Here is a 26144-nt window from a genome sequence, read left to right as displayed (position 1 = left end):
ATATATATATATATATATATATATATATATATACATATATATATAAGAACATGGATGGATGGATGGATATCCATTTTCTTATTTTCTTATCCGGGGCCGGGTCGCGGGGGCAGCAGATATACATATATATGTATATATATATATATGTATATATATATATATATATATGTTATTTTCAACTAAAAATGTACCTCCTGGAGCACTTCTGTTCTGGAAACTGCATATATATTTATATATATATATATATATATAAAACTTGAAAATAACAGTATCATTCTGACATTTGACCATTTTTAAATACATTTTCGAGTCGTCACATTTGGCACCAAATCTGTCCAAACAAAAGTATCAACACAAGAATTGATGCAACAACTCAATTAAATGCTTCTAGACTTCCACCTTCTATCATTTTAATTAATAGGTTGACTTCTATGTGTCATCGGCTGTTGACCTGCTATCTCAGGTTCAGGTGTTATGGAGTCAATGCGCCATTTTCTTCTCACACATCCAAAAGTTTTCACTGTCACAATCGAAATCATTCCAGCTGTTTTTGTAACCGTAGTAATTTGTGAGAGCACAGTCTTCGTTTTTGCCTTGGTGAGAGTTGGGTTCTCCATCGAACCAGAACCTGAAACCAGAAACAAATGCGCTTTTAGCAGAGAAAGACAAAAAATATTATTTTTTAATTTAAAAAAAGCAGTGAATGGCCAAATTAAAACAATAACTTATAGTCACAGTGGTCTGTTGACATTGATACGGTAATTTAATATGTAAGTAATAATTAGGGCCTCGGGTCAATCGCACCGAGCACTGGTCCCATACAGCAATAGCTGTAGGGACCAGTGCTGCACTACTGTTATACTGTGGATTTCTTCTTCTTCCTCTTCCGGACGCAATTTCGTCCCGCTACTAGTCCTACAACTTGAAGAGTTGCAGGACAAATTATATGTCAAAACATGCGGTTTGATCGAGATCAGTGTGCTATTACTTTTCTCTACAGAATACGAATTTTTCTTAATAACTTTGGCCTCGCACGAGAGAAAATAGAGAGTCTTCAGGAAATGGATTAAATTGGTCAACTTATAATTGTTCTTTCATGTCAGAAAGCAGCTCATCAGTTATGTGAGTTAAATATTCGCTACGTCAGAACTTATTCGGACAAAATGTTTCCATCTGCCAATTACATACACTATTTATCAAAAAAGAAGAAAAAAAACACCTCAGGCGAGCGTAAAAACTTTTATGCGAATTTGGTGTTTCAAGCAAGCTTTTCTCATGCTGTGATGCAGATTTATTAGAGAGTGCTAAAAAAATACAACCTGGTCTCACAGGAATCACACTCAAATTTCCGTGAAACTGACACGGATTTGGCTACAATGCAAGTTAATGACAGTCATATCCCGTGGCTATTCCAACATACAAAGTGATAATGTTCATTCACTGAGTGAATATTAAGAAAATAAAACATATATTTCTCGCTAGAAATGTGATCAAAATCCATTTTTATGCAGAAACTAAGTCAAAATATTGATTTTTTCTAGCCTGGCTAACACCAGACCAAATCTCATTGGAGATTAGGTCTGGACACCTGCTGTTTATTTCTCCGTAGAGGAGGTGTGGTTTACGATCCTCCAGAGCCGTTTATTGGACGTTTAGAATGTCTATCAAAGCGTCTGTAGTTAGCTCTTAGCCAATCAGATCAGTTATACCAGATGACGTAGTAGAGCAACAGAAATGGATGTTTGTTGTGTGTGTGTCTGTGAGAGAGTGTTGTTTGCTGCTTTGCTTCTCCAGTTCTCGCTTTCTGCAAGATTATTTATTTTCACGCTTTATTCCCCCTCATGTCATTCAGCCACACACATCCACTGATTTTATGGGCAATAAACAAGCTGCTGCGGGCCTCTTGGCGGCTCCGCTGTCCGCGGTAGCGACGCTAATAGCTATTAGCCGCTAATAGCTATTAGCCGCTAGTGGCGCTAATAGCCGCTAGCGACGCTAATAGCCCCGCTACCATAACGCCGGTGATCTCAGCGGAGCCGCCGAGAGACCTTTCGCCTTTCAACTTTCGCTCTAAACTATTTAAAACACCATCTGCAGCTATAGAGAGTTTCGCGTCTGCAGCAGCCATGTTGGATCCGGAAAGCTTCCAAGTGCCGAGCAGTACGCGTCATCGTCTCACCGTCCCTCCCCGCTCTGTGATTGGATCCCTAAAACAGGGCTACGAAACTGGCTTAGTTGCCAGACTGCCTGGAGGTTCGAAATTAAATTCGAGCGCGCAAGGCAGTCTGGGTATACCCAGGCTAGATTTTTTCACTAAAAATGAGAGAACTGTCCGCCATGTTTTTTGTTCTGACCGCCGGGACCTTGAAAGTCACGTGACTTGGAACAAACCAATAGGAACAAATATCCATGGAATAGCCACAGGATATGACTACGGGATATGATATATGATATGTCATTAACTTGCATTGTAGTGAAATCCGTGTCAGTTTCACGGTAATTTGACTGATTCCGTGGCTATTTCACGGATTTTGAGTTAAGCAAATCCGTGGCTATTTCACGGATTCCTGTGAGACCAGGTTCAGAAAATAATATGTGAACCTTGTGGTCAGCGGACTCCCATCCACCCATTTCCACACTCCCTCTGTGTCTCGGTCAGTCAGTCCAATCCAGGTGCGCATTCGGAAACGTCTTATGAATTCCTTGTTCACAAAGAGAAACACAGTGTCACAGTTTCTCACAGCTTCTTTTGACACACAGATTCATAAACACACACACACACACACACACACCTGCTCTTCTTTGCTGTTGATGATCAGCAGGTCTGCGTCTCTCTGCTGACAGTCACTTCTGCTGTCCTGCCAGGATTTCATCGATGAGGAAATGTAGTAGTAACTACCGTTGAAATGCTCCCATCCTTGGCGGAAATATTTAGGAGATGGGATTGGAGATAACAAACGGATTGAGGTGAATACACATATTATCTAGTATTATTATCTAGTAATTATATAGTATAAAATGCAATATTTTACACCAAATGAAACCCAGACAAGAAGAAATAACAGAAGAAGCCAGCTCCCTTTAACTCGTCTCTCTCTTCAGTCAAGTTCCTTAAAATGTCCTCTGAGAGAGCAGAAAGATAAACACATTTTAACTGTGATTCAAAACTGAGGATATATCAGGTTGCTATTTTGACTGGAGAACAACTAACAGCCTGATATAACACTAAGGGCAAACAATATTTTAGTATGATTTTAGCATAAGAATATCTTCCTCATTTGTGTTTGGATATTCTTGTAAAATAAGTGAGATTCCTTTTGCATGAAGGGAAATCATGAACAAAGATAAAAACACCAGACTTTTCTTTTTAAACATTTATAACGTTACAGAGAAACATTACAAAGTTACACAGCTCAGTGAGTGTAGAGAGGAGGATTTGTTGAATGGTGGAATTACTATTTCCAGGTCTGTCACATGATGCCATGGGGCCCAGAAAGATATAATTGCATTACATTACATTCGGAAAGAGACATCTGTAATTGCACAGATAGACATAATTAGGGCCACGGGGCAATCGCACCGAGCACTGGTCCCATACAGCAGTAGCTGTAGGGACCAGTGCTTGTACTTAAGTCGCGAAAAACTGCCCAAAATTTTGCATTGAAGTGAATGGGACGGCCGGAAAAAAAAGAGCGAAAAAGAACAATAATTGGAGTTTTTTAAACGTCTACTTCTCCGGCATAATTTCACCTAGAGACTCCATTTAAACTTTAAACAGTAGACACAAGTCTTGTGTATCGGTGTATTAATCCACGTTTCGATAGGTCAAATAGTTTTTTATCAATCCCTGTTCAATGACCATGATCATCTTTGGAGAAATTCTGAGATTATAATGGGTGTGTATTGCACGGAATGTTCGTGTCAGAGTGTGTGACATCATCGCCAGAGTGTAGAGGGAGAGACGAAATTGTCAAAAAATAAATTTGAAAACTGGGCTCCAGGCCACAAATTCCACTCTACAGAAATAATTTATACATAGAAACGTAGGAAAATTAGTCTTCTCCCTCACAATCCTCTGGTAAAGCTGTCGGAGTTATAGTTTGAGCGTAGGACGCACAGATAATCCACCAACATGCACCAACAGCCTCATTGGCTCCCATATTAAAAACGCTGGAAGATTTCTGAAAAAGGGAGATGTAACATTTTTTTTAGATTGCTCTAACAAAGCTATTTTTTCATTTTTCTAAAAAAAACCAAACATGTAGACGTTCAGGAACAACTCAGGAAGCTCAAAGTAAAGTCGGATCAATGATAGGTATTATGGTTTTGCCAAAAATGCTTTCTGTTCGAGGCCAGAAATTCCAGTCTGTCCACCTCTGGCTGCTGTCACTGAAGCCGGAACAGGTGTCAGTTAATTCTGTTGATTGCTGTGATCTGATTGCCTTTGAACTTTGATGTGATTAAAGTTACAGATACATTTTTATTCTTCCGTTTATTCTTCCGTGTCATTTTTCGGTCGACTACAGACTACAAAATGCAGAATGATTTCTGAAAAAAGTAGATGTAACAGTTTTTTTAGATCGCTCTAAAAAAGCTATTTTTTAATTTTTCTTTAAAAAAAAACCGTATGTAGACGTTCAGGAAGAACTCAGGACGCTCAAAGTGAAGTCGGATCAATGATAAGTATTATGGTTTTGCCAAAAATGCTTTCTGTTCGAGGACAGAAATTCCACTCTGTCCACCTCTGTCTGCGGAAGTGTCTCCAACAGCAGTTAATTTCAGTTGATTGCTCTACTCTGATTGGTCGACTCCACCTGGCCACCTGGTTGCTTAGCTACCAAAGCCTCCCTAACTGTCAGTTCACTCTAACTCAACAGACATGGCATTTCTTCATAAAACATGAGACCTTATAACTTGACCATACATTGTCCAATCTGCCTCAAACTTGTCATGCATGATGATGGTTCATCACTGACCAGTTCTACATAACAATATTTCATAAATTCCCGCCCTTTTTGATTAGCCACGCCCCCTTTCATAACCAATGAACTGTTTGTCCTAGAAACTTGTATAAGGTGTCAGATTACTCGGCATAGAGTCCCTGTTTAACTGGTGATTGATTACCCCGCCCCTTTTTATTAGCCCCGCCCCTTTTACTAACTTGTGAACTGTTTGTCCTAGAGACTTGTATGAGGTGTCTGTGAACTCAGCAGAGTGTCCCTGTTTAACTGGTGAGTGATTACCCCACCCCTTTTGATAAGCCACGAGAATGACGATCCAGAGGCAAGCACATCATCAAAATTTCTTTAGAAATTTTCTAGTTTGTAATATTATACACTGACTATAACCCAGGTAAAAAAGAAAAACTGAAAAATTAAATAGAAATTAAAAATGTATTTAGTTTTACTCACCAAAGACAGCCAGCTTTGTCTTTAACTCGTCTCTCTCTTCGGTCACGTTCTTTAAAATGGCCTTTCCTGTCTTATCTTCAGAGCGATCAGAGAGAGCAGAAAGATAAACACATTTTAACGCAAACAAAATCTATTCAAAAGAGTATCTCCCTCATTAGTGTTTGGATATTCTTGTAAAAAAAAGTGAGATTCCTTTAACATGAAGAGAAGTCATGAACAGAGAGATAAAAAAAAAAAAAAACAGATTACAGACATGTTTATAATGTTTAAAAAGAAACATGCTTTTAACTTGGATAAAAAAAATCTTTTAAGGCAAGAGATAAAGAAAAACTCAGAACTCTTGACCTTTGACTGTAATTTTTGCTATCTTTTAATTTGATAATGATCTTCTCAGCAGTTCTCAACAGGATGTTTTATTTCTATATTTAAAGCTGAACTTCCTTCTGTTACACAACTGCCCTCAACTTGACTCGTTATGAGGCTGATGACAAACCACTACTTCTCTGGCACAACCCAACAATCTTTGCACAATAATATGTTACTGTATGTAATAATACAATACATAATACATAATATTATGACAGTCTCAGTAGAGTGATCCCACTTGAACCCAGACTTGGTACAGACTGTTCTCAGAAAGGAATTTGGTGCTCCAGTATTTTTGATTTGGTAATTAATTAACCGCATCATGATTTCTGGTAAAGAGACTCTGCTTTTGAGTTTTTCAATTCAAACCACAAGGGGCCATTGCTTGGTGCAATTGCCCCGTGGCCCTAATAATAATAATAAGATTGTAAGTGTGAAATGTGGAGACACAATTTAACTCACAGAGAGTGAAGCGCAGTGAAATGTTGAGAGAAGCTTGAAGGACACACAAGAGTCCAAAGCTCAGGAAAACAAGCCAGAACAGATTTCCCCCTGTGTGCAGAAATCAGAAAGAAACATTTAAAAAAACAACCCACCAATATTATAATTTTTGGGCAGCAAGGCCTGATGATTGTTATGTGGAGCAAAAAAACAACAACTATTGAAACAATTTTCATCTTCTACTCTGATTCAATATATGTAAAACATTTGTTGGAGTCATTTTAAGCCTTATTCCAAAAGTTTATTGTATATTTTAGTGTGAATCTGGATACAAGTTAGTACAATTTAAGGCAAATGTGAAAACATTGACAACAACAGAATACTTGACAAAGGATTCTTTAATCTGACCAAAATATGTATGTGTACTAACTGAAAAAATCTCTACAAATCTGATCTATTCTGTTTCATAAAACTGTAAAAGTCTGAAGAACACGGGTGATTTTAATTGTCATTACTTAGTAACAAGATCTTAACTCTATGGAGTCTTGGGCTATTTTGTCCATTTTTGAAACATTTTCATGTCTTGTCGTGTCTTTTTTGGTCATTTTGTCTTTTTTGGTCATTTTGTGTCTTTTAGTGTCCTTTTTTAGTCCTTTAGTTCAACATAAAATGTGATTTGGAATCAATTTTTTACTTTCAAAACACTATCATGCTCAGTAAAAATAATTAAATTGCTTTTGGAGACTCCAGAGGGTTAAAACAAGACGCTTTAATGGAATAAAAAAAAAAAAAAAGGATTTTCTTACCTGTACGTCTTTGTTGGTTGCTGAAAGTTCCATCGTTTTCATAAGTGATTTCCTCCGACATTTTCATGAAGCGGCTTCAAGTGGCACAAACACATCAATATTCTTCTACCATTAAATTATTTCAGAACACTCTTAAGGTGTTAGATTTGCTGTGTTGGTGCGTCTTCCTCTTCACACTTTCAGAGTGTGTTCTGCACTGTAATGAACATTTAGTTTTATCTCTGCATCAGACCTCAATTGGAGAAGTTGCAGGTTGAGTCACTCGTGTAAAAATCCGTCATATCCTGTTATACCCATATGTATTTATTCTCTCTCCATAAAAGGTGTTCTGGTTTTATTTGTCAGTTAAGATCCGCAATAACTGAGATTAATTATTTTGGTGGGTTAGTAAAGGTTAGTAAAAACTGATGAATATGAGGGTAAGTCAACAATATCAAACATTTATTTATTTACACCGCACTTTTGAGTACAAAATGCTTTTTTAAAAAGGTGACATGAAAAAGCAAAAACCAGACAAACAAATACAATGTAAAAGAGTAAAACACAACAATATGTAGACCATGGGTCTCAAACTCGCGGCCCGCGGGCCAATTGCGGCCCTCGTGACGATATAAAAAATGTCTTCAGATTTTAGGGTGAAAAACTGCTAAACCATGACAGTAATCAATCAAAACTTTATTATTACGGTAAAGTTCTGGCAACCACAGCTGCCGGTTTTTACCGTAAAAACAACAGTTGTTTTCTCTTTTTTTACAGTGTACTGAACGTTTTCCACTCCAGTCAGTGAACATCTTTGATCTGCTTTGATTGAAATCAGCAGTTTTAACAAAGTATGTATTGTTTGAATTACTGTAATACTGAAGTGTTTCTTCAAATCCATTCATCCAAAATAACATTGTTCCCCTCAAGTGTTTAAGTGTTAATGGCATAAGCCCAAACTACCTTTTTAAAAAATCCTTCATAAGCAATATATTCCCCTGTTATGGCTTTATGGAGTAAAATAGGTTCTTTAACTCCAACACAACCATGTGCACAGATGGTACTAGGGACGGGGGGATATTTTTAATAATTTTGTGTCTTTTTAAAATAATTTTTCTGTCTTTTTTTGTAATTCTGTGTCTTTTTTTTTGTAATTTTGTGTCTTTTTTGTCATTTTGTGTCTTTTTTGGTCATTTTGTGTCTTATTTAAGTAATTTAGTTTTTTTTCTGCCACTTTCAGTGTTAATATAACACACCATAAGGCGTTACGGTAAGAACGTCTTAGACCCGCCTTCAAAATAAAAGCAAACACATGTAGCTTTCGAAATAAGAGCACATGGAAGTGTTAGCAGAATCCACCACACAATTCTGACACCTTAAATAAAACATAGAAGAACCCTTATTATCCTTTACAATAATTCATAAAAAAATGCAATGATTAAGATGGAATAGTGGCATTAGAATGTGTGAGAGGCACCAAATTTAGGCTTTTAGGGCAAAAATTTTGGACAAAAATAAATCCTGTGGGAAACACTGGTTCTAAAGGCTTGACAGACTGAACAGACAAGAAGCTGCCCAGCAATATGTTCAGTATGAAAGATATTTTTGGGTCCTTCATTGAGTCAGCTTCAAGTCAGTAAATTTCTTTGGCTGCACTGGGAATTTCATGTACAAATTTATTTTTATTCATGTAAATATGTTGGTTGTTGTTTACACTACAGTTCATTTAAAACGTTTGTAAATGTAAAACCTATTTTGGTGAAGGCATGGAGTGGAAAAATAGCTAATTGAGTTGAAAGGTCACTTCCACTAACATTTAGGGTACCAGGAAGGAAGGGTAAAGATCTGAGAAGAGACAATACAACAGAAAAGACATCATAGGATGTGAAAAGAGGGGAAGTGAAGAAAAGGAAGAAGATGAAAAGGGAGACTAAAGAAGGAGACGATGAGAGAGAAAATAAGATGGTAAGGGAAGAGATGAATGAAGCAGAAAGTTTATGTTTCAATCCTGACATCTAGTGGTGACAGACAGAAATCACAGCACAGACAAACCTTTCTGCTTTGCTGAGATGTACTGATGTTCTAAAAACTGATGAAAGTCATTTTCTTAGCCTAGCTTTGAGTAAAGATTAATAAGTATCAGTATTAAACTTTGGAGTTTGGGGCTATTTTGTTGGTTTTTGACTCCTTTTCATTCTGCCTGTATAAACCACTTAAAAGTCTTTACCATGACCTCACCTATATGACCTGACTGTTATTTTTTTCATTTTGACTTACTGGATCAACATTTTGAACACACAAAAAACATTTTTTTAAAAACCACACACAATTTTTTTATTACAAAAAACACATAAAAAAGAGAACACACCAAAAACACACCCAAAATAATACAAAAAACACTCAAAACACACCAAAAACATATATTTTTTAACAAAAATTGCAAAAAAACCCACATAAAAACCCACAAAAAAATTACAAAAAAACACCCCCCCCCCCCCCTTTTTTTTTTTTTTTTTTACAAAAATCACAAAAACACATTAAAAAACAAAAATAATAATAAAAAACATATAATAACACATTAAAAAAAACACAAAACCACACACAAAATATTCCAAACAAAAAAAATACTTTTTACAAAAAACACATAAAAGAACTGCTGGTTTCAGTAACAATGTAACAATGAAACACCGTAAATGTAATGTATACAAAACTGCTAAGGTGTTGGCAGAAGAGACATTGCATGCATGGGAATAAAATACAATAAAATACAATATATATATAAGAACATGGATGGATGGATGGATATCCATTTTCTTATTTTCTTATCCGGGGCCGGGTCGCGGGGGCAGCAGATATACATATATATATATATGTATATGTATATATATATATATATATATATATATATATATATATATATATATATATATATATATATATATGCAGTTTCCAGAACAGAAGTGCTCCAGGAGGTACATTTTTAGTTGAAAATAACAGTATCATTCTGACATTTGACCATTTTTAAATACATTTTCGAGTCGTCACATTTGGCACCAAATCTGTCCAAACAAAAGTATCAACACAAGAATTGATGCAACAACTCAATTAAATGCTTCTAGACTTCTACCTTCTATCATTTTAATTAATAGGTTGACTTCTATGTGTCATCGGCTGTTGACCTGCTATCTCAGGTTCAGGTGTTATGGAGTCAATGCGCCATTTTCTTCTCACACATCCAAAAGTTTTTATTGTCACATACGGCATCATTCCAGTTGTTTTTGTTATCGTGGTAGTTTGTTAGAGCACAGTCTTCGTTTTTGCTTTGGTAAGAGTTGGGTTCCCCATCGAACCAGAACCTGAACAGAAAAACAAATGCGCTTTTAGCAGAGAAAGACAAAAATATTATTTTTTATTTAAAAAAAAGCAGTGAATGGCCAAATTAAAACAATAACTTATAGTCACAGTGGTTTGTTGACATTCACTTTGCATGTGTTAAATCTACTTTTTTCCCCTTTTCTTTTACAATCAACAGATTATTGTATTGATTATACATGTAAATTAATGTTTGTGATGATGTTCTTCATTTTTCATTTGTTGGCCATGAATTTTGTTCCTGTACACTCAGTACAAAAAGTGTTTGAGCCGTGTCAGAGCAGCTTTGCAGAATGTTTATGAAAGAAGACAGTAAATGACAGGATTTGAAGGAAACACTTTACTGTTTTGGTCTTGATTGAGCTTGTGTGTAAAAGGAGTTAAAACTAATTTTAAACATGTAAAATGTGTGTATTTTGTGTCAAAAGAAAAAGAATTGTGTTAATTGTATCGCCCATACAGGCTGATGTTGTGGTAACTGTGTGAAGAGTTTTGAAAAAAGTATTGAATCATAGTATTGGTCATAGCGGTTGTAAAAAACTGTATTAGAGAGTGATTAAAAAATAATATGTGAACCTTGTGGTCAGCGGACTCCCATCCACCCATTTCCACACTCCCTCTGTGTCTCGGTCAGTCAGTCCAATCCAGATGGGTATTTGGAAACGTCTTATGAATTCCTTGTTCACAAAGAGAAACACACTGTCACAGTTTCTCACAGCTTCTTTTGACACACAGATTCATAAACACACACACACACACACCTGCTCTTCTTTGCTGTTGATGATCAGCAGGTCTGCGTCTCTCTGCTGACAGTCACTTCTGCTGTCCTGCCAGGATTTCATCGATGAGGAAATGTAGTAGTAACTACCGTTGAAATGCTCCCATCCTTGGGGAGAATATTTAGGAGATGGGATTGGAGATAACAAATGGATTGAGGTGAATACACATATTATCTAGTATTATTATCTAGTAATTATATAGTATAAAATGCAATATTTTACACCAAATGAAACCCAGACAAGAAGAAATAACAGAAAAAATAAATGGAAATTGACAGTGTATTTTGTTTTACTTACCAAAGACAGCCAGCTTCCTCTTTAACTCGTCTCTCTCTTCAGTCAAGTTCCTTAAAATGTCCTCTGAGAGAGCAGAAAGATAAACACATTTTAACTGTGGTTCAAAACTGAGGTTATATCAGGTTGCTATTTTGACTGGAGAACAACTAACAGCCTGATATAACACTAAGGGCAAACAATATCTTAGCATGATTTTAGCATAAGAATATCTTCCTGATTTGTGTTTGGATATTCTTGTAAAATAAGTGAGATTCCTTTTGCATGAAGGGAAATCATGAACAAAGATAAAAACACCAGACTTTTCTTTTTAAACATTTATAACGTTACAAAGAAACATTACAAAGTTACACAGCTCAGTGAGTGTAGAGACTTGCGTCACGAAAAACTGCACAAAATTTTGCATTGAAATGAATGGGACGGCCGAAAAAAAATGAACGAAAAAGAACTTTAATTGGAGATCTTTAAACGTCTACTTCTCCGGCATAATTTCACCTAGAGACTCCATTTAAACTTTAAACAGTAGACACAAGTCTTGTGTATCGGTGTATTAATCCACGTTTCGATAGGTCAAATAGTTTTTTATCAATCCCTGGTCAATGACCATGATCATTTTTGGAGAAATTCTGAGATTATAATGGGTGTGTATTGCACGGAATGTTCGTGTCAGAGTGTGTGACATCATCGCCAGAGTGTAGAGGGAGGGAAAAAATTGTCAAAAAATAAATTTGAAAACTGCGCTCCAGGCCACAAATTCCACTCTACAGAAATAATTTATACATAGAAACGTAGGATAATTAGTCTTCTCCCTCACAATCCTCTGGTAAAGCTGTCGGAGTTATAGTTTGGGTGTAGGGCGCACAGATGATCCACCAACATGCACCAACAGCCTCATTGGCTCCCATATTAAAAACGCTGGAAGATTTCTGAAAAAGGGAGATGTAACAGTTTTTTTAGATCGCTCTAACAAAGCTATTTTTTCATTTTTCTAAAAAAAACAAACATATGCAGACGTTCAGGAACAACTCAGGAAGCTCAAAGTAAAGTCGGATCAATGATAGGTATTATGGTTTTGCCAAAAATGCTTTCTGTTCGAGGACAGAAATTCCACTCTGTCCACCTCTGTCTGCGGAAGTGTCTCCAACAGCAGTTAATTTCAGTTGATTGCTCTGCTCTGATTGGTCGACTCCACCTCCCTAACTGTCAGTTCACTCTAACTCAACAGACATGGCATTTCTTCATAAAACATGAGACCTTATAACTTGACCATACATTGTCCAATCTGCCTCAAACTTGTCATGCATGATGATGGTTCATCACTGACCAGTTCTACATAACAATATTTCATAAATTCCCGCCCTTTTTGATTAGCTACGCCCCCTTTCATAACCAATGAACTGTTTGTCCTAGAAACTTGTATAAGGTGTCAGATTACTCGGCATAGAGTCCCTGTTTAACTGGTGATTGATTGCCCCGCCCCTTTTTATTAGCCCCGCCCCTTTTACTAACTTGTGAACTGTGTCCTAGAGACTTGTATGAGGTGTCTGTGAACTCAGCAGAGTGTCCCTGTTTAACTGGTGAGTGATTACTAGTGATTCTAGTTTGTAATATTATACACTGACTATAACAAAGGTAAAAAAGAAAAACAGAAAAAATAAATAGAAATTAAAAATGTATTTAGTTTTACTCACCAAAGACAGCCAGCTTTGTCTTTAACTCGTCTCTCTCTTCAGTCACGTTCTTTAAAATGTCCTCTCCTGTCTTATCTTCAGAGCGATCAGAGAGAGCAGAAAGATAAACACATTTTAAAGCAAACAAAATCTGTTCAAAAGAGTATCTCCCTCATTAGTGTTTGGATATTCTTGTAAAAAAAAGTGAGATTCCTTTAACATGAAGAGAAGTCATGAACAGAGAGATAAAAAAAAAAAAAAACAGATTACAGACATGTTTATAATGTTTAAAAAGAAACATGCTTTTAACTTGGATAAAAAAAATCTTTTAAGGCAAGAGATAAAGAAAAACTCAGAACTCTTGACCTTTGACTGTAATTTTTGCTATCTTTTAATTTGATAATGATCTTCTCAGCAGTTCTCAACAGGATGTTTTATTTCTATATTTAAAGATGAACTTCCTTCTGTTACACAACTGCCCTCAACTTGACTCGTTATGAGGCTGATGACAAACCACTACTTCTCTGGCACAACCAAACAATATTTGTACAATAATATGTTATTGTATGTAATAATACAATACATTATACATAATATTATGACAGTCTCAGTAGAGTGATCCCACTTGAACCCAGACTTGGTACAGACTGTTCTCAGAAAGGAATTTGGTGCTCCAGTATTTTTGATTTGGTAATTAATTAACCGCATCATGATTTCTGGTAAAGAGACTCTGCTTTTGAGTTTTTCAATTCAAACCACAAGGGGCCATTGCTCGGTGCAATGGCCCCTTGGCCCTAATAATAATAATCAGATTGTAAGTGTGAAATGTGGAGACACAATTTAACTCACAGAGAGTGAAGCGCAGTGAAATGTTGAGAGAAGCTTGAAGGACACACAAGAGTCCAAAGCTCAGGACAACAAGCCAGAACAGATTTCCCCCTGTGTGCAGAAATCAGAAAGAAACATTTAAAAAAACAACCCACCAATATTATAATTTTTGGGCAGCAAGGCCTGATGATTGTTATGTGGAGCAAAAAAAACAACAACTATTGAAACAATTTTCATCTTCTACTCTGATTCAATATATGTAAAACATTTGTTGGAGTCATTTTAAGCCTTATTCTAAAAGTTTATTGTATATTTTAGTGTGAATCTGGATACAAGTTAGTACAATTTAAGGCAAATGTGAAAACATTGACAACAACAGAATACATGACAAAGGATTCTTTAATCTGACCAAAATATGTATGTGTACTAACTGAAAAAATCCCTACAAATCTTATCTATTCTGTTTCATAAAACTTTAAAAGTCTGAAGAACACGGGTGATTTTAATTGTCATTACTTAGTAACAAGATCTTAACTCTATGGAGTCTTGGGCTATTTTGTCCATTTTTGAAACATTTTTATGTCTTGTCGTGTCTTTTTTGGTCATTTTGTCTTTTTTGTTCATTTTGTGTCTTTTAGTGTCTTTTTTTGTCATTTTGTGTCTATTTTTGGTCATTTTGTGTCTTCAGTGGGGTTGTTTTGGTCATTCTGTCTTCTCATTTTGTGTCTTTTTTTAGTCATTTTGTCTTTTTTGGTCATTTTGTGTCTTTTAGTGTCTTTTTTTAGTCATTTTGTGTCTTTTTTTGGTCATTTTGTGTCTTTTAGTGTCCTTTTTTAGTCCTTTAGTTCAACATAAAATGTGATTTTGAATCAATTTTTTACTTTCAAAACACTATCATGCTCAGTAAAAAAAATTAAATTGCTTTTGGAGACTCCAGAGGGTTAAGACAAGACGCTTTAATGGAATAAAAAAAAAAAAAAATGATTTTCTTACCTGTATTATTTCAGAACACTCTTAAGGTGTTAGATTTGCTGTGTTGGTGCGTCTTCCTCCTCACACTTTCAGGATGTGTTCTGCACTGTAATAAACATTTAGTTTTATCTCTGCATCAGACCTCAATTGGAGATGTTGCAGGTTGAGTCACTCGTGTAAAAATCCGTCATATCCTGTTATACCCATATGTATTTATTCTCTCTCCATAAAAGGTGTTCTGGTTTTATTTGTCAGTTAAGATCCGCAATAACTGAGATTAATTATTTTGGTGGGTTAGTAAAGGTTAGTAAAAACTGATGAATATGAGGGTAAGACAACAATATCAAACATTTATTTATTTACACCGCACTTTTGAGTACAAAATGCTTTTTTAAAAAGGTGACATGAAAAAGCAAAAACAAGACAAACAAATACAATGTAAATGAGTAAAACACAACAATATGTAGACCATGGGTCTCAAACTCGCGGCCCGTGGGCCAATTGCGGCCCTCGTGACGATATAAAAAATGTCTTCAGATTTTAGGGTGAAAAACTGCTAAACCATGACAGTAATCAATCAAAACTTTATTATTACGGTAAAGTTCTGGCAACCACAGCTGCCGGTTTTTACCGTAAAAACAACAGTTGTTTTCTCTTTTTTTACAGTGTACTGAACGTTTTCCACTCCACTCAGTGAACATCTTTGATCTGCTTTGATTGAAATCAGCAGTTTTAACAAAGTATGTATTGTTTGAATTACTGTAATACTGAAGTGTTTCTTCAAATCCATTCATCCAAAATAGCCTTGTTCCCCTCACAAGTGTTTAAGTGTTAATGGCATAAGCCCAAACTACCTTTTTAAAAAATCCTTCATAAGCAATATTTTCCCCTGTTATGGCTTTATGGAGTAAAATAGGTTCTTTAACTCCAACACAACCATGTGCACAGATGGTACTAGGGACGGGGGGATATTTTTAATAATTTTGTGTCTTTTTAAAATATTTTTTCTGTCTTTTTTTGTAATTCTGTGTCTTTTTTTTTTGGTAATTTTGTGTCTTTTTTGGTCATTTTGTGTCTTTTTTAAGTAATTTAGTTTTTTTTCTGTCACTTTCAGTGTTAATATAACACACCATAAGGCGTTACGGTAAGAACGTCTTAGACCCGCCTTCAAAATAAAAGCAAACACATGTAGCTTTCGAAATAAGAGCACATGGAAGTGTTAGCAGAATCCACCACACAATTCTGACACCTTAAATAAAACATAGAAGAACCCTTATTATCCTTTACAATAATTCATAAAAAAATGCAATGATTAAGATGGAATAGTGGCATTAGAATGTGTGAGAGGCACCAAATTTAGGCTTTTAGGGCAAAAATTTTGGACAAAAATAAATCCTGTGGGAAACACTGGTTCTAAAGGCTTGACAGACTGAACAGACAAGAAGCTGCCCAGCAATATGTTCAGTATGAAAGATATTTTTGGGTCCTTCATTGAGTCAGCTTCAAGTCAGTAAATTTCTTTGGCTGCACTGGGAATTTCATGTACTAATTTATTTTTATTCATGTAAATATGTTGGTTGTTGTTTACACTACAGTTCATTTAAAATGTTTGTAAATGTAAAACCTATTTTGGTTAAGGCATGGAATAGAAAAATAGCTAATTGAGTTGAAAGATCACTTCCACTAACATTTAGGGTACCAGGAAGGAAGGGTAAAGATCTGAGAAGAGACAATACAACAGAAAAGACATGATAGGATGTGAAAAGAGAGGAAGTGAAGAAAAGGAAGAAGATGAAAAGGGAGACTAAAGAAGGAGATGATGAGAGAGAAAATAAGATGGTAAGGGAAGAGATGAATGAAGCAGAAAGTTTATGTTTAAATCCTGACATCTAGTGGCGACAGACAGAAATCACAGCACAGACAAACCTTTCTGCTTTGCTGAGATGTACTGATGTTCTAAAAACTGATGAAAGTCATTTTCTTAGCCTAGCTTTGAGTAAAGATTAATAAGTATCAGTATTAAACTTTGGAGTTTGGGGCTATTTTGTCGGTTTTTGACTCCTTTTCATTCTGCCTGTATAAACCACATAAAAATCTTTACCATGACCTCACCTATATGACCTGACTGTTATTTTTTTCATTTTGACTTACTGGATCAACATTTTGAACACACAAAAAACATTTTTTAAAAACCACACACAATTTTTTTATTACAAAAAACATAAAAAAGAGAACACACCAAAAACACACCCAAAATAATACAAAAAACACTCAAAACACCAAAAACATATATTTTTTTACACAAATTGCAAAAAACCCCAAATAAAAACCCACAAAGAAATTACAAACACCCCCCCCCCCCATATTTTTTTTGTTTACAAAAATCACAAAAACACATTAAAAAACAAAAATAATAATAAAAAACATATAATAACACATAAAAAAACCACAAAACCACACACAAAATATTCCAAACAAGAAAAATACTGGCACGGTGTTTGTAACAAAAATATAATGTAAGCATCACTGTAATTTTTGCATTTATCTTTTGATAAAAAATTGATTAAAAAAAAAAAATACTTTTTTCACTGTTAAATGTACTAAACAACATATCTCTAACAAAAATATACAGTAATATTTAATGGTAAAATCTTTAATTTATGCGGCATTTAATTTTAAAAAAAGTATTTTCTTGTCAATTATATGGCAGAACCGTGTTTCTTTTGTTGGAAAAACTTTTTATTTATACGGTAAAAAATGGAATAAAATGGGAATCTTAATCGTGAAATCAACAGTGTCGATATCTTTTTACCGTAGTATTAAAAAAGTTCTACCGTATTTATTACGGTAAAGTCCACTATTTATCTAAAACTATATATTTACTTCTGTTCATTTACTGTTAATGTATACAAAACTGCTAAGGTGTTGGCAGAAGAGAGATTGCATGCATGGTAATAAAATATAATAAAATACAATATATATATATGTATATATATATATATATATATATATATATATATATATATATAAAAGAACATGGATGGATGGATGGATATCCATTTTCTTATTTTCTTATCCGGGGCCGGGTCGCGGGGGCAGCAGATATACATATATATATGTATATATATATATGTATATATATATATATATATATATATATATATATATATATATATATATATGTTATTTTCAACTAAAAATGTACCTCCTGGAGCACTTCTGTTCTGGAAACTGCATATATATTTATATATATATATATATATAAAACTTGAAAATAACAGTATCATTCTGACATTTGACCATTTTTAAATACATTTTCGAGTCGTCACATTTGGCACCAAATCTGTCCAAACAAAAGTATCAACACAAGAATTGATGCAACAACTCAATTAAATGCTTCTAGACTTCTACCTTCTATCATTTTAATTAATAGGTTGACTTCTATGTGTCATCGGCTGTTGACCTGCTATCTCAGGTTCAGGTGTTATGGAGTCAATGCGCCATTTACTTCTCACACATCCAAAAGTTTTCACTGTCACAATCGAAATCATTCCAGCTGTTTTTGTAACCGTAGTAATTTGTGAGAGCACAGTCTTCGTTTTTGCCTTGGTGAGAGTTGGGTTCTCCATCGAACCAGAACCTGAAACCAGAAACAAATGCGCTTTTAGCAGAGAAAGACAAAAAATATTATTTTTTAATTTAAAAAAAGCAGTGAATGGCCAAATTAAAACAATAACTTATAGTCACAGTGGTTTGTTGACATTGATACGGTAATTTAATATGTAAGTAATAATTAGGGCCTCGGGTCAATCGCACCGAGCACTGGTCCCATCCAGCAATATCTGTAGGGACCAGTGCTGCACTACTGTTATACTGTGGATTTCTTCTTCTTCCTCTTCCGGACGCAATTTCGTCCCGCTACTAGTCCTACAACTTGAAGAGTTGCAGGACAAATTATATGTCAAAACATGCGGTTTGATCGAGATCAGTGTGCTATTACTTTTCTCTACAGAATACGAATTTTTCTTAATAACTTTGGCCTCGCACGAGAGAAAATAGAGAGTCTTCAGGAAATGGATTAAATTGGTCAACTCATAATTGTTCTTTCATGTCAGAAAGCAGCTCATCAGTTATGTGAGTTAAATATTCGCTACGTCAGAACTTATTCGGACAAAATGTTTCCATCTGCCAATTACATACACTATTTATCAAAAAAGAAAAAAAAAACCACCTCAAGCGAGCGTAAAAACTTTTATGCGAATTTGGTGTTTCAAGCAAGCTTTTCTCATGCTGTGATGCAGATTTATTAGAGAGTGCTAAAAAAATACAACCTGGTCTCACAGGAATCACACTCAAATTTCCGTGAAACTGACACGGATTTGGCTACAATGCAAGTTAATGACAGTCATATCCCATGGCTATTCCAACATACAAAGTGATTATGTACATTCACTGAGTGAATATTAAGAAAATAAAACATATATTTCTCGCTAGAAATGTGATCAAAATCCATTTTTATGCAGAAACTAAGTCAAAATATTGTTTTTTTCACTAAAAATTAGAGAACTGTCCGCCATGTTTTTTGTTCTGACCGCCGGGACCTTAAAAGTCACGTGACTTGGAACAAACCAATAGGAACAAATATCCATGGAATAGCCACGGGATATGACTGTCATTAACTTGCATTGTAGCGAAATCCGTGTCAGTTTCACGGAAATTTGACTGATTCCGTGGCTATTTCACGGATTTTGAGTTAAGCAAATCCGTGGCTATTTCACGGATTCCTGTGAGACCAGGTTCAGAAAATAATATGTGAACCTTGTGGTCAGCGGACTCCCATCCACCCATTTCCACACTCCCTCTGTGTCTCGGTCAGTCAGTCCAATCCAGGTGCGCATTCGGAAACGTCTTATGAATTCCTTGTTCACAAAGAGAAACACACTGTCACAGTTTCTCACAGCTTCTTTTGACACACAGATTCATAAACACACACACACACACACCTGCTCTTCGTTGCTGTTGATGATCAGCAGGTCTGCGTCTCTCTGCTGACAGTCACTTCTGCTGTCCTGCCAGGATTTCATCGATGAGGAAATGTAGTAGTAACTACCGTTGAAATGCTCCCATCCTTGGGGAGAATATTTAGGAGATGGGATTGGAGATAACAAACGGATTGAGGTGAATACACATATTATCTAGTATTATTATCTAGTAATTATATAGTATAAAATGCAATATTTTACACCAAATGAAACCCAGACAAGAAGAAATAACAGAAGAAGCCAGCTCCCTCTTTAACTCGTCTCTCTCTTCAGTCAAGTTCCTGAAAATGTCCTCTGAGAGAGCAGAAAGATAAACACATTTTAACTGTGGTTCAAAACTGAGGTTATATCAGGTTGCTATTTTGACTGGAGAACAACTAACAGCCTGATATAACACTAAGGGCAAACAATATCTTAGTATGATTTTAGCATAAGAATATCTTCCTCATTTGTGTTTGGATATTCTTGTAAAATAAGTGAGATTCCTTTTGCATGAAGGGAAATCATGAACAAAGATAAAAACACCAGACTTTTCTTTTTAAACATTTATAACGTTACAGAGAAACATTACAAAGTTACACAGCTCAGTGAGTGTAGAGAGGAGGATTTGTTGAATGGTGGAATTACTATTTCCAGGTCTGTCACATGATGCCATCGGGCCCAGAAAGATATAATTGCATTACATTACATTCGGAAAGAGACATCTGTAATTGCACAGATAGACATAATTAGGGCCACGGGGCAATCGCACCGAGCACTGGTCCCATACAGCAGTAGCTGTAGGGACCAGCACTGGTCCCATACAGCACTGGTCCCATACAGCAGTAGCTGTAGGGACCAGTGCTTGTACTTAAGTCGCGAAAAACTGCCCAAAATTTTGCATTGAAGTGAATGGGACGGCCGAAAAAAAAAGAGCGAAAAAGAACAATAATTGGAGATTTTTAAACGTCTACTTCTCAGGCATAATTTCACCTAGAGACTCCATTTAAACTTTAAATAGTAGACACAAGTGTTGTGTATCGGTGTATTAATCCACGTTTCGATAGGTCAAATAGTTTTTTATCAATCCCTGTTCAATGACCATGATCATTTTTGGAGAAATTCTGAGATTATAATGGGTGTGTATTGCACGGAATGTTCGTGTCAGAGTGTGTGACATCATCGCCAGAGTGTAGAGGGAGAGAATAAATTGTCAAAAAATTAATTTGAAAACTGCGCTCCAGGCCACAAATTCCACTCTACAGAAATAATTTATACATAGAAACGTAGGAAAATTAGTCTTCTCCCTCACAATCCTCTGGTAAAGCTGTCAGAGTTATAGTTTGGGCGTCGGACGCACAGATGATCCACCAACACGCACCAACAGCCTCATTGGCTCCCATATTAAAAACGCTGGAAGATTTCTGAAAAAGGGAGATGTAACAGTTTTTTTAGATCGCTCTAACAAAGCTATTTTTTCATTTTTCTAAAAAAAACAAACATATGTAGACGTTCAGGAACAACTCAGGAAGCTCAAAGTAAAGTCGGATCAATGATAGGTATTATGGTTTTGCCAAAAATGCTTTCTGTTCGAGGCCAGAAATTCCAGTCTGTCTACCTCTGGCTGCTGTCACTGAAGCCGGAACAGGTGTCAGTTAATTCTGTTGATTGCTGTGATCTGATTGCCTTTGATCTTTGATGTGATTACAGTTACAGATACACACACACACATGCGCGTAGCGCGCACACTCCTCACACATGCATACACATGCTTCAAACACACAGGCGCACACACACACACACACACACACACACACACACAGGTAACTTTATGCGATTTTCGCTACACACACACACACACACACACACACACACACACACATTTTGAGGTTAAAGGGCATAGTTTGAAATCTCTGAAGAATCTCATCATAGTGTGCACACACCGGCAGTAGCCCCCGTGGCCCTTTCAGAATTTCCCCAGAGGACATTTTCTAGTTTTGTGTGCTTGCTTGCAAAAGCACACTAACTACTATTCACCGGGACTATTTTTATTCTTCCGTTTATTCTTCCGTTTCTTCCGTGTCATTTTTCGGTCGACTACCGACTACAAAATGCAGGATGATTTCTGAAAAAAGTAGATGTAACAGTTTTTTTAGATCGCTCTGGAAAAGCTTTTTTTAAATTTTTCTTAAAAAAAAACTGTATGTAGACGTTCAGGAAGAACTCAGGACGCTCAAAGTGAAGTCGGATCAATGATAGGTATTATGGTTTTGCCAAAAATGTTTTCTGTTCGAGGACAGAAATTCCACTCTGTCCACCTCTGTCTGCGGAAGTGTCTCCAACAGCAGTTAATTTCAGTTGATTGCTCTGCTCTGATTGGTCGACTCCACCTGGCCACCTGGTTGCTTAGCTACCAAAGCCTCCCTAACTGTCAGTTCATTCTAACTCAACAGACATGGCATTTCTTCATAAAACATGAGACCTTATAACTTGACCATACATTGTCCAATCTGCCTCAAACTTGTCATGCATGATGATGGTTCATCACTGACCACTTATGCAAAACAATATTTTATAAATTCCCGCCCTTTTTGATTAGCCACGCCCCCTATCATAACCAATGAACTGTTTGTCCTAGAAACTTGTATAAGGTGTCAGATTACTCGGCATAGAGTCCCTGTTTAACTGGTGATTGATTACCCCGCCCCTTTTCATTAGCCCCGCCCCTTTTACTAACTTGTGAACTGTTTGTCCTAGAGACTTGTATGAGGTGTCTGTGAACTCAGCAGAGTGTCCCTGTTTAACTGGTGAGTGATTACCCCACCCCTTTTGATAAGCCACGAGAATGACGATCCAGAGGCAAATAGAAAAATAGAAATTAAAAATGTATTTAGTTTTACTCACCAAAGACAGCCAGCTTCCTCTTTAACTCGTCTCTCTCTTCAGTCACGTTCTTTAAAATGTCCTCTCCTGTCTTATCTTCAGAGCGATCAGAGAGAGCAGAAAGATAAACACATTTTAACGCAAACAAAATCTATTCAAAAGAGTATCTCCCTCATTAGTGTTTGGATATTCTTGTAAAAAAAGTGAGATTCCTTTAACATGAAGAGAAGTCATGAACAGAGAGATAAAAAAAAAAAAAAAAACAACAGATTACAGACATGTTTATAATGTTTTAAAAGAAACATGCTTTTAACTTGGATAAAAAAAATCTTTTAAGGCAAGAGATAAAGAAAAACTCAGAACTCTTGACCTTTGACTGTAATTTTTGCTATCTTTTAATTTGATAATGATCTTCTCAGCAGTTCTCAACAGGATGTTTTATTTCTATATTTAAAGATGAACTTCCTTCTGTTACACAACTGCCCTCAACTCGACTCGTTATGAGGCTGATGACAAACCACTACTTCTCTGGCACAACCCAACAATCTTTGCACAATAATATGTTACTGTATGTAATAATACAATACATAATACATAATATTATGACAGTCTCAGTAGAGTGATCCCACTTGAACCCAGACTTGGTACAGACTGTTCTCAGAAAGGAATTTGGTGCTCCAGTATTTTGATTTGGTAATTAATTTACCAAGTCATGATTTCTGGAAAAGAGACTCTGCTTTTGAGTTTTTCAATTCAAACCACAAGGGGCCATTGCTCGGTGCAATTGCCCCGTGGCCCTAATAATAATAATCAGATTGTAAGTGTGAAATGTGGCGACACAATTTAACTCACAGAGAGTGAAGCGCAGTGAAATGTTGAGAGAAGCTTGAAGGACACACAAGAGTCCAAAGCTCAGGACAACAAGCCAGAACAGATTTCCCCCTGTGTGCAGAAATCAGACAGAAACATTAAAAAAAACAACCCAGCAATATTATCATTTTTAGGCAGCAAAGGCCTGATGATTGTTATGTGGAGCAAAAAAAAAAACTATCAAAAGTATTTTCATCTTCTGATTCAATATATGTAAAACATCTGTCATTTGTTGGAGTCATTTTAAAAAAATGATTTTTTATTTTATTTACACACATAAATAACTAAAACTAATTCCAAAAGTTTATTGTATATTTTAGTGTGAATCTGGATACAAGTTAGTGCAATTTAAGGCAAATGTGAAAACATTGACAACAACAGAATACATGTAGGTTTTTTTTTTAGCCTTGGCAGTGGTGTTTTGTTTCTTTCGTTTATTTATTTTGGGGAATTGTGTCTTTTTGTATCTTTTTTTAGTCATTTTGTCTTTTTTAAGTCATTTTGTGTCTTTTTATTCATTTTGTGTCTTTTAGTGTCTTTTTTTTAGTCATTTTGTGTCTTTTGTAGTTCTTTAGTCCAACATAAAATGTGACTTTGAATCTTTTTTTTAAACTTTCAAAACACTATCATGCTCAATAAAGAATTGTAAATGTTGCAAATGTGACCAAAGGTGTCAAATCTAACATATAAGAGGGTTCCATCCAGTTCTATCATTTGATACTAAATCTATTTGAGCTTGTCTCCAGTTTTACTTGGTATATCATCATCAAACTGAAACTGGCCTCATGGAGTTTACAGCCAGAACTTTAGAGGTAAATTTACAGTAGGGCTCCACGCTGCTTTGTTTTCTAGTCTGGATGGAGGCAACAAGTCTGGATTATTTGGAGCTTTTGGAGTCTCCACAGGGTTAAAACAAGACGCTTTGATGGAATTTATAAAAAATAAAAGATTTTCTTACCTGTACGTCTTTGTTGGTTGCTGAAAGTTCCATCGTTTTCATAAGTGATTTCCTCCGACATTTCCATGAAGCGGCTTCAAGTGGCACAAACACATCAATATTCTTCTACCATTCAATTTTTTCAGAACACTCTTAAGGTGTTAGATTTGCTGTGTTGGTGCGTCTTCCTCCTCACACTTTCAGAGTGTGTTCTGCACTGTAATGAATTTTTTGTTTTTTCTCTGCATCAGGCCTCAATTGGAGAAGTTGCAGGTTGAGTCACTCGTGTAAAAATCCGTCATATCCTTTTAAACCCATATGTATTTATTCTCTCTCCATAAAAGGTGTTCTGGTTTTATTTGTCAGTTAAGATCCGCAATAACTGAGATTAATTATTTTGGTGGGTTAGTAAAGGTTAGTAAAAACTGATGAATATGAGGGTAAGTCAACAATATCAAACATTTATTTATTTACACTGCACTTTTGAGTACAAAATGCTTTTTTAAAAAGGTGACATGAAAAAGCAAAAACAAGACAAACAAATACAATGTAAAATAGTAAAACACAACAATATGTAGACCATGGGTCTCAAACTCGCGGCCCGCGGGCCAATTGCGGCCCTCGTGACGATATTTTTTTGTAATTTTGTGTCTTTTTTTGGTAATTTTGTGTCTTTTTTTGGTAATTTTGTGTCTTTTTAATATAATTTTGTGTCTTTTTTTAATAATTGTGCGTCTTTTTAAAAAATAATTCTGTGTCTTTTTTTGGTCATTTTGTGTCTTTTTAAAATAATTTTGTGTCTTTTTTGAATAATTGTGCGTCTTTTTTTAATAATTGTGCATCTTTTTAAAAAATAATTCTGTGTCTTTTTTTGGTCATTTTGTTTCTTTTTTTGGGTCACTTTGTCTTTTTTAAAATAAATTTGTGTCTTTTTTGGTAATTCTGTGTATTTTTTGTCATTTTGTGTATTTTTTTGTCATTCTGTGTGTTTTTAAAGTAATTTAGTTTTTTTCTGTCAATTTGTCTTTTTTTTTTTTTGTAATTTTGTGTCTGTTTTTGGTCCGGTAAGAAATTTCCCAGCAGTATGTTGAGGGTAATAAAGGAGGAGAGATGTTTTTGGGTCCTTCATTGAGTCAGCTTCAAGTCAGTAAATTTGTTTGGCTGCACTGGGAATTCCATGTACAAACTTATTTTTATTCATGTAAATATGTTGGTTGTTGTTTACACTACAGTTCATTTCAAACGTTGGTAAATGTAAAACCTATTTTGGTGAAGGCATGGAGTGGAAAAATAGCTAATTGAGTTGAAAGGTCACTTCCACTAACATTTAGGGTACCAGGAAGGAAGGGTAAAGATCTGAGAAGAGACAATACAACAGAAAAGACATGATAGGATGTGAAAAGAGAGGAAGTGAAGAAAAGGAAGAAGATAAAAAGGGAGACTAAAGAAGGAGACGATGAGAGAGAAAATAAGATGGCAAGGGAAGAGATGAATGAAGCAGAAAGTTTATGTTTC

General features: G+C 35.6%; 3 protein-coding genes across 3 annotated transcripts; all 3 read right to left on the bottom strand.

The window, feature by feature from the left end:
• Nucleotides 1-198: 198 nt before the first annotated feature.
• On the bottom strand, nucleotides 199-7117 carry LOC131959066 (C-type lectin domain family 4 member M-like). Its single transcript, XM_059324170.1, has 6 exons — nucleotides 7025-7117; nucleotides 6240-6329; nucleotides 5414-5486; nucleotides 2793-2937; nucleotides 2602-2702; nucleotides 199-628 (listed from the first exon to the last, which is right to left on the bottom strand). Exons 1-6 carry the CDS (start codon nucleotides 7089-7091, stop codon nucleotides 481-483), a joined length of 624 nt encoding a protein of 207 aa, XP_059180153.1. The 5' UTR covers nucleotides 7092-7117; the 3' UTR covers nucleotides 199-480.
• A 2821-nt stretch (nucleotides 7118-9938) lies between these two features.
• LOC131959910 (CD209 antigen-like protein A) lies at nucleotides 9939-15109 on the bottom strand. The gene is made up of 6 exons (XM_059325131.1): nucleotides 15091-15109; nucleotides 13968-14057; nucleotides 13140-13214; nucleotides 11137-11261; nucleotides 10952-11052; nucleotides 9939-10359 (listed from the first exon to the last, which is right to left on the bottom strand). The coding sequence occupies exons 1-6, from the start codon at nucleotides 15107-15109 to the stop codon at nucleotides 10212-10214; spliced, it is 558 nt and encodes a 185-aa protein (XP_059181114.1). The 3' UTR covers nucleotides 9939-10211.
• Nucleotides 15110-18173: 3064 nt separating this feature from the next.
• Nucleotides 18174-24794, bottom strand: LOC131959067 (C-type lectin domain family 4 member M-like). Its single transcript, XM_059324172.1, has 6 exons — nucleotides 24651-24794; nucleotides 23675-23764; nucleotides 22846-22918; nucleotides 19922-20066; nucleotides 19737-19837; nucleotides 18174-18558 (listed from the first exon to the last, which is right to left on the bottom strand). Exons 1-6 carry the CDS (start codon nucleotides 24715-24717, stop codon nucleotides 18423-18425), a joined length of 612 nt encoding a protein of 203 aa, XP_059180155.1. The 5' UTR covers nucleotides 24718-24794; the 3' UTR covers nucleotides 18174-18422.
• Between the last annotated feature and the right edge of the window lie 1350 nt (nucleotides 24795-26144).

This window comes from Centropristis striata, chromosome 21 (assembly GCF_030273125.1).
Source record: "Centropristis striata isolate RG_2023a ecotype Rhode Island chromosome 21, C.striata_1.0, whole genome shotgun sequence".
Taxonomy (NCBI): Eukaryota; Metazoa; Chordata; class Actinopteri; order Perciformes; family Serranidae; genus Centropristis; species Centropristis striata.
This window is presented reverse-complemented; position numbering and strand designations above follow the sequence as displayed.

What these genes read in the sequence shown, in the direction of transcription:
- LOC131959066 (XM_059324170.1), bottom strand. Translation starts at nt 7,091, where the DNA reads ATGAAAATGTCGGAGGAAATCACTTATGAAAACGATGGAACTTTCAGC. An exon ending in AAGACAAAGCTGGCTGTCTT is followed by an intron (nt 2,938 to 5,413) that starts TGGTGAGTAAAA and finishes TCCAATCCCATC; the next exon opens with TCCTAAATATTTCCGCCAAG. An exon ending in GGGAGTCCGCTGACCACAAG is followed by an intron (nt 629 to 2,601) that starts GTTCACATATTA and finishes TTCTGGTTTCAG; the next exon opens with GTTCTGGTTCGATGGAGAAC.
- LOC131959067 (XM_059324172.1), bottom strand. Translation starts at nt 24,717, where the DNA reads ATGGAAATGTCGGAGGAAATCACTTATGAAAACGATGGAACTTTCAGC. An exon ending in CAACCAACAAAGACGTACAG is followed by an intron (nt 23,765 to 24,650) that starts GTAAGAAAATCT and finishes TTCTGCACACAG; the next exon opens with GGGGAAATCTGTTCTGGCTT. An exon ending in TCAACAGCAACGAAGAGCAG is followed by an intron (nt 19,838 to 19,921) that starts GTGTGTGTGTGT and finishes TTTGTGAACAAG; the next exon opens with GAATTCATAAGACGTTTCCG.
- LOC131959910 (XM_059325131.1), bottom strand. An exon ending in GACAAAGCTGGCTGTCTTTG is followed by an intron (nt 11,262 to 13,139) that starts GTGAGTAAAACT and finishes ATTCTCCCCAAG; the next exon opens with GATGGGAGCATTTCAACGGT. An exon ending in TCAACAGCAAAGAAGAGCAG is followed by an intron (nt 11,053 to 11,136) that starts GTGTGTGTGTGT and finishes TTTGTGAACAAG; the next exon opens with GAATTCATAAGACGTTTCCA.